Raw genomic sequence first — 12,233 nt, 5'->3', positions numbered from 1 at the left:
TTTCTACTTCAAAGATACCTCAGAGCTTGCCTCAATTAACAACACTCTATTCTAAGCTAAACAATCCTCTATTATCTAAGATATCTACGTTCCATAGCCCTTAAATGGTGATCCCTATATATCCTAGTTCTTTTAAACTTTCATCTCTTGGAGAAAGAAAAAACAACTCAGCTTTAAATTGAACCTAGCACACACCTAACCTAACCTAACCTACCCTAACCTAACCTAACCTAACCTAACCTCACCTTACCTTACCTAACCTAACCAAACACCTAAACTGAGCAAATACGAAAAAAAATCACATTTCCTATCTATGGCACAGCTCCTCTTAATACTCAGGGGATGGCTGGAGCTCTGCCTAAAGATGACACATCCCCTTTTCCCTCCTCTGGGCTGGCGGAGCATAAGGGCCTCCTCAGGCGCAGGTGTCTCCTCTCCAGTCTTCCTGCACTTGCTTGGCTGAGATGATCAGAGCAGCCAGGCTGGAGGCAGGATCGCCTGAGGTCACAAAGGGATGCTGCCCAGAGGAAAAAGAACAAAGAAAGGAACTCTTACTTTCCAGAATCCCATCCTCACGGGCTCAAGCAGGATTCCCTGGCTACCAGGAAGACACACAAAGAGCACCGAGGGCAGCATGTCCCCCTGCGCCTTGCTGTGCTGGCAGCTGTCTGCGCCACGTGGCCCACACTCCTCCTCATGCCTTCATGCAGGTGTCCTCAGCTGCCAGGGCTTTTTGCCCCTTTGCTTTTTCTTACCTGCAGGAGCTCCTGGGCAGACCAGCGCCTGTCCTCGTCAGCCTGCAGGCAGCAGCGGAGGAAGTCGCGCAGGAGAGCCGAGTGGTGCCTGGGGTTCTGCAGTTTTGGGGGCCCGTTCCTTTCTATCAGTTCAAAAACCTACAGCACAAGGATGCAAGAGGACACTGCACCTGCTCCTTTGCTAGCCACAGCAGCTCTCTCCACACAGAGCCCTCTTGCTAAGCTGCACCTTACCCTGAGACGGGCTTCCCGCTCGTAAGGAGCTTCCCCTTCCACCATTTCCAGCCCCATGATGCCCAGGGACCAGATGTCCACTTTGGGGCCATAGGCTTCTCCTCTCACCACCTCCGGCGCCATCCAGCTGGGAGTGCCGACGCTGGAGCTGCGCTTGCTGCGCTCAGGGCTGAGCTGAGCACAGAGGCCAAAGTCACCTGAGGCCAAAAACAAAGCCTGTCAAAGCCAGCTCCCACTGGCAAAGCGGCCAAAACCATTGCCCACTCCAAGCCTGACCAGGCCTTGCTGAATCTAGCTGAAAAAGCAGCTGAGCTCTCCTTCCACGTGCCTGGAGCCAGGCAAATAATGCATCGGCCACATCCACAACACCCTCACCATTCACGCACTGGCCAAGCGGCGCTTCTGCCCCAGTGGCAGTCACCGAAATGCAAGCGCACGGCAGGTGCTGGAAATGCTGCAGCCCAGCAGGGATACCCACCCAACTTGACAGATCCATCCATGCCCACAAGGACGTTGTTGCTTTTGATGTCTCTGTGGATGACTTGGCGGGAATGAAGGAAATGCAGTCCTTGCAGGCACTGAGAGAGAAAAAGGAGGGAGGGAAAGTTAACGTACAGGATCGGATTTCATCCCACCAGAAAGGAAAGAGCTCGACGGGACTGACGGCTTTCTCAGGGAATTGTGAGCGAGGGCGCAGCATCATGGTGCTGTCACGAAGAAGAGCTTGCTGCTTCAACACTCTTGGAAGTTTTTTCTCGATTTCCAAGCGAAGGCATCCGGTCTCCCAAAAGTTCCACAGGCCTTGGGTAGGAAGCGCGTCACCTTTTGCTGGGAGGCGGCACGGCAAATATTTTTGGGGAAGCCTAGTGGCAGCAGAGGAGGAAGCAGCACCTAAGAGCCGTTCCAGAATCCGTCGCCATGCGGGCTGCAATGCTATCCTTTGCAGCTGAGGACGGCTCTTTGCCCTTAGCTTGAAATTCTGCCACCTGCATGGCAAGGAATATAGGACAGACAGACAGGCTCCAGGCAAACATTCCCAGGCAAAGCTGAGAAGAGGAAGCAAGTGAAACCAAGCGAGTGAGCCAGCACCAGCACCAGAGGACACACAGGATGGAAGAGTGCAAGAACAGAGCCTGAGGAGTGCGGGCACAGCGGCAGACAGTTCACTTCCCATGCTCGCTCTTCTCCTGTGTGTGGTCAAGGCAGCAGCAGCAGCAGCAAAAGAAAGGTGAGAGCAAGAAATCCCAGCTGTCCTTAACCTCCAGCTGGCAAGCAGCATCCTGGGCAGGCTTGGGGAAGCACAAGCGGGATCCCTCACCTCCCGACAGACAGCGCCTATCTGTCCTTCCTCCGGGTACACTGCGCTGAGCACATCAAACAAGGTGCCGCCGTCCATGAACTCCATGGCCAGCCAGAGCTCTGCATCCACCAGGTAGCTGAAAGAAGAAAACCACGGCATGGAGAGACAGCAATGGGCACAGCCTCAGTCAGCCAGGGGCCCGAGCCAGGTTTTTGCAACTGCTCTCCAAGCTACGTGTGCCACAAGAGATTCATGATCACCAGCTCCAACTCCTCCCACGCTCTGGAGACCAGCAGAGAAATCACCACCAGCTCCCTTCTCTGCCAGGGACCAAAGGGCATCGTCTCTTCGGGCTTGCACTAGCTAAAGCTACATTGACATGAGAATAGGCCAACCTGTCTAAGTAGGTAACGATATTGGGACTCCTGTTGTCCCTCATGGCCAGGATTTCATTGGCAGCCAGCTCCTCGGACATCTCCTCCTCAAGCGACATGATCTTGATTGCCACCTGAAATGACATTGGCCACCGTTTACCTTGAGAAGACGCCCCCTGCTCGAGATCACAAGCAGCACGGAGTGAGTGCTGCTGCAATGAGGCAGCGGGCTGGGCCAAAGTGCCTTGTCACTCGACAGCAGAGCTTAGCAGAAGCACCAAAGGCCATCCCAAATGCATTCTGCCTCCTGAGCCTAGAGTGTACTTCAGAGGAACAGCCTCTGCTGCAGACATGGAGCTGCCACCCAAACCTCCAGGCAGGGCTCACAGCAGCGGGGAAAGCGCTCCGGAGCTGCAAAATGGCATGGGGCTGTTGGCACTTTACCTGTTGTCCGCTGCTGGTGTCAAGGGCTTTATAAACAGCTCCAAAGCCCCTGGAAAGACAAAAGCAGCAGAAAGAGCCCTTTATCCCTTGGCACTGAAATCAAGCCTAGGCAGCAGATCTCCCCAGGCTGCCTGCACGCCTTCCTTAGAAAACGCCTGGCTGCGGCGTCTCTTCGGCCAGCAGCACGTCGGCCCGTGAGCCCTCTGCCCTGCGGGGCAGCCTGTCCAAGGAAACACTAAGGTGCAGCATGAAGACCAAGGGCCGCTGGAAATCTCCAAGGCACACACCCAGGCAGGTCATTTCCATACCTATGGGGAACTCTCCTCCTTGTGCGGGTGTGCATGCATGTGTGTGTCAAAAGAGTGACAACAATTAGAGTCAGAAGACTGTCCTTGAGAATCTGACATTTCTTGAGTGGCAAGGTGCTCTTTCAGGCCAGAAAGCGGCAGGGGCAGAGGGTTTCCCAGCTCCTGCTCCTCCTTGCTGCAAGCAAGACAATGCCAGCATCAACTTGTCTTTGATGAGGCCTTCGCATTGCTCTGACCCAGCAGTCCAGGCAGGCGACAGGAGGTAAAGCCAGAGCCTGACCGTGATTGGAGCTTGCCTGACTTCACGCTTGATATTGCACCAGCCAAAGACCTGGCCCACACTTTTGGAAAAGGAGCCGACACCACGCTTACCCTCGTCCCAGTTCTTCAAATGCCGTGTATTTGCTCATTGGCTGGCCCGGACTCACAATGCTCCCTGAAAGACAAAAGCAGCGCAGGGCGCTCGCTCGCACACAGAGACGCCGCTGCCCACACCCTCCCAAAGGCAGCCCCGCTGCCAGCAGCTCTGGGCCCTTTGCGGTCCCCTGGCTTCCAGCTGCTGAGACCAGCAAGTGGGAGGGCCATCTTCACCACCTTTCATCAGGTGGCCTTTCCCAGAAGGCCTTTATTTCTTTCAAGCGCAGCATCCCATGCCATAAGCCAAAATGATGAGACCTTAAGAAGAGGGCCCTAAGAGGTCACCAAGGGCCTTTGCAGCCTCTGCAGTCACACCCACCATCACTGGCGGGTCCACTGCCAGGGCCACAAAGTGTCTGAGCCACAGGAGGTGCAAGAACGGGAGCCCGAAAACAGCTGGGGCCAGAGAGCTCCCTGGGGCCTAGTCACTTGCTAGGTGCCAGCCTTCTGCTCAAGCAGAAACAATCTCTGCTTTTGTCTTTGGCACACAAGGCAGCCCAGGCAGAGCCAAGCCAGGCCCAGCAGCCCTCACAGGCAGCAGGAAGTCCCTGAGCGCTGCCGCGCTGCCTCAAAGCACAACAACAGCTTCTGCCGAGAGGCCTAAGCGCCTCTGAGACCGAGGGGCAACTTCTGGCACAGCCTACCCCCAGACACGCACACAACACACTGCTCTGGCAGACAAGAAATGCACCCGACTCACTCAGTGTCTTCTGGCCCTGTTCCTGCCTCTTCTCGTGCTGCTGGGCTGCGCTGCTGCAGGAAGTGCCAGCAGCGGGGGGCGAGCTGGCTGCTGCAGCCCACGCTGGTCCAGCAGCACCAGGTTGAATTGCAGAGCCTGTGTTGAGCTGGGACCAGAAAGGATTGCCCATCAGAAGGGTGCCTGGCACACATGCCCCGCCCAGTGCACGGCCAAAGCAAGGCCTTGGGAAGGTGCTGTCAGCCACCCCCAGGCCTCTCCAGCTGGGGCGTTTCCCATGTCCCCTTCTCAAAGGCAACTTGGCAAAAGCCCAAAGGCTACTTGGATCCAGCCCCTCAGGGCCACCTCCATGCTCCATGTTTTCAGCTTTTCTGCAAGACATTGTCAAGAAGAGATTGATGGGGCTGCCAAGATCCAGAAAGACATCAGAGCAGGGCCCCAGGGCCTTCTCGCTTTCCTCCTCCTGTCTTTCCCTGGACAATGAAATCAGGCCGCAACTGGCATGCAGTGCTCTGCTCAGAAGCCCGCAGCATGGCCCTTCTCTGATCTGTTTCACAGATTGCCCCTCTCCATGGCAGCCTTTAGGGAGCGGCCCTTTGGAGACGCCTTCCTGCCCTGCCCAGACCCACCCACCCTTCACAATGTAGGGCAGCCAAGGATTCTCCTCTCCAAAGGCTGCTCTGACCGGCTGGAAGTGAAGCACAGCCTGAAGCTAATTAGTCCATGGAGAGGGCAGGTCCCCTCCAGGGGCCAGTGTCTGCCAGGTCCCCTGCAAGGCCGGCAACTGCGTTTTTGGGCCGCTCCGTCCGCTGACCACAGGCAGCCTGCACTGACAATGGGCACACGGGGCTGACTCCTACACTGAGAATCATTGAATGCTGCCTCCTGTCTGATGCCAAGAGACATTCTCGGGCCCTCTCAGCATCCCAGCTCAAATGCCAAACTTCAGAACCCATTGGCCAGGGCTCGCTGGTTTGAGAACAACAAGGACGCTAGAGTAGGCTCTGTCTACATTTGGGCCTCTTTTGCCAAGAGAGAAATAGAAAGACGCTGCTGGAAATGCCCCTTGCTCTTCAACACTCTCAGCTTCCCTTGTGCCCAACAGCTCAAGCAGCATTTTCCTCTTCTCTTTCCTGCATTTTAGATCTAGATTCTTTTAAATGGCATGCCCGAATTCCCATGCCTTGGCTGAAGATGGTAGCTCAGCAAAGCTTCCACAAAGGGCCCTTTCCCTGTGGCAGCTCCCTGCTGAAGCAGCCCAGGAACAGCTGCTGGGCTCAGCAGCAAACCCTCCCTGCACTGGACTTTGTGCTGCATCGCCAAGGGAATCGCAGTCTTGGCACACCATCAAAGGGTCAAGTCACGCAGCCAAGGCCTCTAAGGGGCAGAATTGGGAGCGAAAGGTGCTTTCCTTCGCTCCTGGAGAGAGCCACCGAGTTGCTAGCAGTACTTCTGAGCATCTCCCCTCCGAGTCTGCAATTAGCAGCTTGTCTTGCTTGAAGCAGCAAGAGGAGGAAATGACAGACTCCAGTGCCGCGCACTCTCTCGGGGAGGGAAGGCAACCGCTGCAGGTTGCGGGGCAAATACTCTGCACCCGCCCCCCAGTACACAGATGCCCCCTTTTTAGCTGATGCTGCTGGCAGGACATTGACCAAAGCGGTGGCATCTTCATGGCCATTGTGTTCCCAAATAAACTCGGTCACTGCTGCGGCATAAAGAGCAGAGTGAAGCAAAAGCCGGGTGATGCCAGCCCCAGGAGAAACCTTTACTTACGAGTCAGCTGGGTCAGGTAGTAGCCAGAATAGACAACAGAAAAGACCGTGCAAACCGCGGCACAGACCTGCCCGATCATTTTGGCAGCGCTGTGCGGGTTTGCACACTGAATGCCAGCCAAGGCAAAGCCCAGACTCCTCTCGGGGTGCAGGCCGTCTGCTGAGAACTCCTTGAGCACAAGGATCCTCCTGCAGGGAGCGAGCAGAAGAGCCGCTCTGGACAAGCAGGCCTTGCGTGCACCGGGGCAACGCTGTGCTGACAGCACTGTGACGTGGCACCGCTCCCCTGACCTCACAATAGCAGCTGTTCTATGGCTTCCTTGTGCCCAGCAAGGCAACCTTCTGTACAGCTGATGCGAAAGAAAAGCCTGGGAAGTTCTCCTCACTCATAAAGCAGCAGAAAATGTCCTCCCAGTCCATAAGGCAGTGCTCAAGGCGTCCCAGGGGAACTCAGAAAATGGGCCAACCCAAGCGGCATCCAAGGAATCCAAGCAAACGCGCCTTTTGGTCCCAAAAGCTTTGACTGAAAGCAAAACTCTGCTTCTTCTAGGTGGCATGGAAGCTGGTTCTGAAAAGTCTCACTTCTTCAATGACATTTAGGGGGAAAAAGAAGCAAAGATAATAAATTTCCAGGAGTATTTTAGGCTGCAGTCACTTCTCGAGCACGCGGGTGCGTGCTGACCTTTGCTCTGACTCGCTTTGGAGGCTGTCCTCCGTTTGTGTCAGGGAGACGCTTGCTTAGGTCTTGACGCAAATCTCGTCTGCTCCTGTTTGCTATTTCTCTGGCAACTGAAAGTCTCAGAACATCCCAAAGAGACGTGCGCTGATTCTTGGGCTGCCACACTTTTGTTGTGTCAGAGCTCTGGCAGTGGCCTGCAGCCCGCTGCTCTGCAATGGCCTGCAGATATTGAGCCCAAAGGAGGCCCCTTTGGAACAGTCCAAAGCAGCAGTGGGATAGATGTTTGCCCAAGCTCCATGCTCCCTGTAAGATTCCCTGCAGAAATTTGGATAGCCACATCCCAGTACAAATGCGATGCAGTCATTCCCTTCTCTGTCAAAATCTTGAGGCAGACCCTGGAGGCATCTTGAAAGTGGAACAAAATCCTGGGTGAGAGGGGGAATAAAGTGCACGCAACTCCTCTGCAAATCAACTCTGTTCACCTGTGGAATCATGAGCCTTGGCTTAGCTTTCTTTTGTGGTGACTCAGCACAGATATGTTGTCTGATGTTCGACAGGACCGTGTCTTTGAGAAGCTTTAGAATGGGCTCCTCAGACTTTGGGTTTATAGGATTGGATTGCAGTTCTGCCATGTGGAAGATCTGAAGAGCACATGTGAGTAGGAAATAGGTTTGCCTTAGCATCCCAGGACATGTCAGCTATTTTTTATTTTGAAGAGATTTTTCACAAGTAGTGGTGACTTGAAGACATCCCAGGATTTGATTGCCCATTTGAGTCACATTATTGCAGGTTGACTTTTTAACCCAACACTTTCAAAACCAGGGATTACCCAAATGGATTTTCTCAAACTTCTACAAATTTCCCTTTGCTTTGTGAGCAAAGTTTCCTTACAGCTTTTTGATCAACTCACAGATCTTCTCATTTCCCCTACTTTGGCCTTAAGCACTAAAGCACCTCTTTTGGAAATGCAGCTAAAATGCAACCCTTTCTGCTACTTTGTGTAACTTTTCTTGCATGAGATGGAAATAGTCAGTTGTGCTCTGCTTTATAGCATATTTCATAATTGTAGGACTGAAAACAGACCACAGGAACTTCTCCCAGCATTAGAAAGTATGTAGAATAACATTATAAAGATGCCCTGGCAATATTCATTTTATGCTTTATATGTATCTTTATTAAATTTATACTTCAGAGTAAATGTTACCTTGCAGGATTTCAGATCAATTCTAGGAATTGATTTCCAGCAGTCTAATTTTCCTGTAAGACTGGACAGGGAAACGAATCATTTAGTTTCTAAATTTTCAAATGCTAAATTTCACTAAATTTTCAAATACACTCATGTTTCAGTATGTCCAGCTCTCTCAGTTGCTGAGGGTTGGACATTGATACATTTACTCAGATCCCTGGTGCTGAAAGCAGCCTGACTCATTTCATCTCCTCATGCCCTGGCTGAGCTCCCCTCTTTCCCCTCCCACCCATTGGCTTTTGTCTCCCACCAGCCCCCCTGTGAAGAGCCTGGCTCTGTGTTCTCCATCTCCTCCTCGCTGGCACTGCCAGGCTGGGATGAGGAGCCCCTCAGCCTTCCCTGCTCCAGGCTGGACAAGCCCAGCTCCCTCAGCCTCTGCTCACAGCCCAAGGGCTCCAGCCCCACCTTGGAGGCCCTTCCCAGGCCCTGCTCCAGCTGCCAGACATCTTTCCTGCCCTGGGGAACCCAACCCAGGCCACAGTGACCTGGATAATCCCCGTCCTTGATGTCCTGGTGACACAGCCCTGGCCCCTTGTCCCCTGGGGTGGATCCTGTGGAACATCCTTTGGTGGAGGCTGTGGCTCCAGGTGGGCCGGGGGGATCCCAGGGGACAGGGACCCTGCTGGGCATGGACAGCATTGGACTTGTTGGGAGAAACAGTGAGGGGGAGCTGGGGCAGAGTGAGCAACCCAGTGACCTGACACAGCCCTGCTGGGATGTCACACAGCCCCTCTGGGATGTCACAGCCTCCTCTGTGATGTCACAGCCCATTCTGTGATGTCACACAGCCCCTCTGGGATGTCACAGACCATTCTTTGATGTCACAGAGCTGCTCTCTGATGTCACAGACCATTCTCTGATGTCACAGAGCTGCTCTCTGATGTCACACCAGAGTCTGTGATGTCATAGTCTGCCCTGTGATGTCAGACCTCTGCCCTGTGATGTCACAGCTGGCTCTGTGATGTCACAGATGCAGTCTATGATGCCACAGCTGCTCGATGACCTCACATGATCCACTCTGTGATGTCACAGCCCACTCTGTGACCTCATGTTACCAGATGATAAATTGTCTCCACCAGCTGAGCTGACACCTGGAGATTGTTCTCCACAACCCCAGGCCTGTGGAGACCACTCAATGCCCATTCTGTGAGAAGGAGAACTGGAAGTTCAGCAGCCTCAGTGTCCTGCCAGCTCAGCCAGGCCCACGGGAACATTGGGCTCCACGAGCACCAGGGACCAGCAGAGAGATGCCCAGGACAGAAGAACACATGGGTTAAGAGGAGGGGAAATATGTTAATGATTTTGGGGAAATGATTATCACATGTGTGAAAAAGAATAGAAAATCACCAAATTTGCAGATGACACCAAGCTGGGTGTGAGTGTGGATCTGCTGGAGGGTAGGAGGGCTCTGCACAGGGCCCTGGACAGGCTGGATCCAGGACCCAATTCCAACAAGGTGAGGTTGAACAAGTCCAAGTGCCGGGTCCTGCACTTTGGCCACAACAACCCCTGCAGCTCTACAGGCTGGGGACAGAGGGGCTGGAGAGCAGCCAGGCAGAAAGGGACCTGCAGGGACAGATGGACAGCAGGCTGGACATGAGCCAGCCGTGTGCCCAGGTGGCCAAGAAGGCCAATGGCTCCTGGCCTGGCTCAGGAATGGTGTGGCCAGCAGGAGCAGGGCAGGGATTGTTCCCCTGTGCTCAGCACTGCTTGGGCAGCACCTCGAGTGCTGTTTGCAGTTCTGGAGCCCCCAGTTTAGGAAGGACATGGAGGGGCTGGAGCGTGTCCAGAGAAGGGCAACAAGGCTGGGGAGGGGTCTGGAACACAAGAGCTTTGAGGAGCAGCTGAGGGAGCTGGGCTTGTTTATCCTGGAGAAGAGGAGGCCCAGGGGAGACAAGGCCGTGTCAGGGTACAGGTTGGACTTGATGATCTCCATGGCCTGTTCCAGCCTTGCTGATTCTGGGATTCTCTGAAAGAACCCTTGGAGCAGCTGCAGGATGAGCCCTGGGCCTCCTCTTGAGGAGCTCCAGCAGCCCAGGTCCCTCAGCTTCTCCTGGCAGCCCCAGAGCCCATCCTGTCAGTCGTGCAGAGCCTCTGCAGCTCCTCCTCACTGCCCAGAACAGGGAGCCCCAGAGGCAGACACAGCAGCCCAGATGTGCCCCCCTGGCCTGGGGTGCCTCTGGCAAGGGAGCAGCAGCAGGCACTGCAGGAGCCTGCAGACAATTCCTGCAGCACTTGTAGGATGATCCTGCTGCCCAAGGGACGTTCCCATGGGGCCAAGTCAGGAACTGCAATGGGCAGTGGGGCCAGAGAGGAAAGGGCAACCAGGGATGGGCTGTTTGCAGGGGAGGGAACGGGGGTGGGCAATGGGAGGAAATTTGCACAAGGAAAGACTAAAGAAAGTAAAGGTGAAGCAAAGGAAATGCTCAGGGCAGTTTGGGGGTGGCTGCCAGGCAGCCCTGGCTCTGAGCAACAGCGTCTGCAGTGGCACAGGAAACTCCCAGCTGATGGGAACAAACTTTCTGGCTGAGTGCAGATGCCAGGACAAAGCTGAGTGGTTTCCCTGGTGTCCCCCAGCCCTTGCTGGCCCCAGGGCTGATGGCATTTGTGCTCCCTCAGGTTCATGTCCCCACAGCAACAGCATGGGGGTGCTCCCCCTGCTGTGGGCAATGCAAACAGGGGCTGCTGAGCCAGTGCTGCCGTGTCTGTGCCTGCAAGGATGGGGCACCTGTGTGAGCTGGGGGAGAGGCCAGGGCTGCAGAGGGGGGATGTTGTTGGCAGCTGCATGAGGACGCTCTGGGACGCTGCCCTGGGCTGTGCAGCGCACTGGGGATGGATCAGCCCCTGCTCTGCTGCTCCTTCCCGTCTGCCCCAGGGCCCTTGCAGAGCCCCAGGTGTTGCTGCCCTCAGCTGCCATGGCAACCCTCAGGACAAAGCAGTGCCAGGGCTGTTCCAGGTACAATTGCAGTGACACTCGTTGGTGCCACCAGGTGCCACGGCAACCAATGCCCGGAGCCGTTGTGATGGCTGGTGGCCATGGAAAGCTGCCCTGGGCCCCTTGCTCAGGGCTGCTGTCAGTGCCCAGAGCCAGAGGGGATCCCTTGCTGGGGGCTGTGCCATGGCCACCTGCCCTGTGCCGCGCTGGCCGCTCAGGCACCAGGAACCAGCAGCCAAGGGCACTGCCAGGGCCAAAGGCCAGGTCAGCCAGACAGAAAGGGGCAGGGCTGGGCACTGTTTCCATGGCAACCGGCACTGGGGGGGACACCTGGGTCACCTGGCCTGGCAGTTGCCATGGAAACCCCTGGCAGGCACTGAGGGCACAGCCCCTGGCACTGAGACACTGCTGGGCCGGGTGCTGAGCACAGGGCTGAGCACGCAGAGATGGTTTTGTTCTTGCTGAGCTGCAGCACAGCCAAGGCCTGTCCTGCCCCTCGTCCAGCCACGCTGGGGAGGGGCTGGGGCTGCGGGGGAGCTTGGCAGGGACACAGCCAGGACAGGTGACCCCAACTGACCCCGGGCATAGCCCAGAGCACAGGACATCATGCTCAGGGTATGAAGGGGGGAAACAAGGAGGAAGGGGGGAATTTTGGAGCGAGGGCTTTTGCCTTCCCAGGTGACGCTTAGGCAAGAGGGGGCCCTGTTTCACCAGTGGGCAGGGTCACTACCAAAGACACAGACACCAGCTTAAGGAATTGTGTCATTTATATCATGCACAGCTGCAAAGAATTACAAAAGGATAAGCTCAGCAAAGCACATCATCATTAGCAAAGAATTACAAAAGAAGCTCAGCAATCCATCCAGTCATGACTACCAAAGATTGCCTGCAGTGATTAAAGAAAGATCCATCAGCAGTTCCCCTCAGATTTTACCATCACCCAGACCCACACATCAGCTGGGGAAGCCAAGGACTGCAGAGCCACTCCCAGACACTGGGAATTCCTGCAGGTGCCTCCACCTCTGCAGGCAAGGAGGCTCCAAGCCCACTGGGAGAGGACACAGCTTTTCCA

At 55.2% G+C, this 12,233-nt stretch overlaps 1 protein-coding gene across 1 annotated transcript; it reads right to left on the bottom strand.

Annotated features, from left to right (window-relative positions):
- Positions 1-415: 415 nt before the first annotated feature.
- LOC136570867 (serine/threonine-protein kinase PAK 3-like) lies at positions 416-10,162 on the bottom strand. Its single transcript, XM_066571272.1, has 12 exons — positions 10,140-10,162; positions 6,303-6,490; positions 6,071-6,234; positions 4,533-4,677; positions 3,788-3,851; positions 3,108-3,156; positions 2,685-2,797; positions 2,308-2,425; positions 1,468-1,567; positions 990-1,186; positions 756-893; positions 416-517 (listed from the first exon to the last, which is right to left on the bottom strand). Exons 1-12 carry the CDS (start codon positions 10,160-10,162, stop codon positions 416-418), a joined length of 1,401 nt encoding a protein of 466 aa, XP_066427369.1.
- Positions 10,163-12,233: the final 2,071 nt, after the last annotated feature.

Source organism: Molothrus aeneus, unplaced genomic scaffold, assembly GCF_037042795.1.
Source record: "Molothrus aeneus isolate 106 unplaced genomic scaffold, BPBGC_Maene_1.0 scaffold_40, whole genome shotgun sequence".
In the NCBI taxonomy this organism is placed as follows: domain Eukaryota; kingdom Metazoa; phylum Chordata; class Aves; order Passeriformes; family Icteridae; genus Molothrus; species Molothrus aeneus.
Note: the sequence above shows the minus strand (reverse complement) of the source record. Positions and strands in the feature narration are given on the sequence as shown.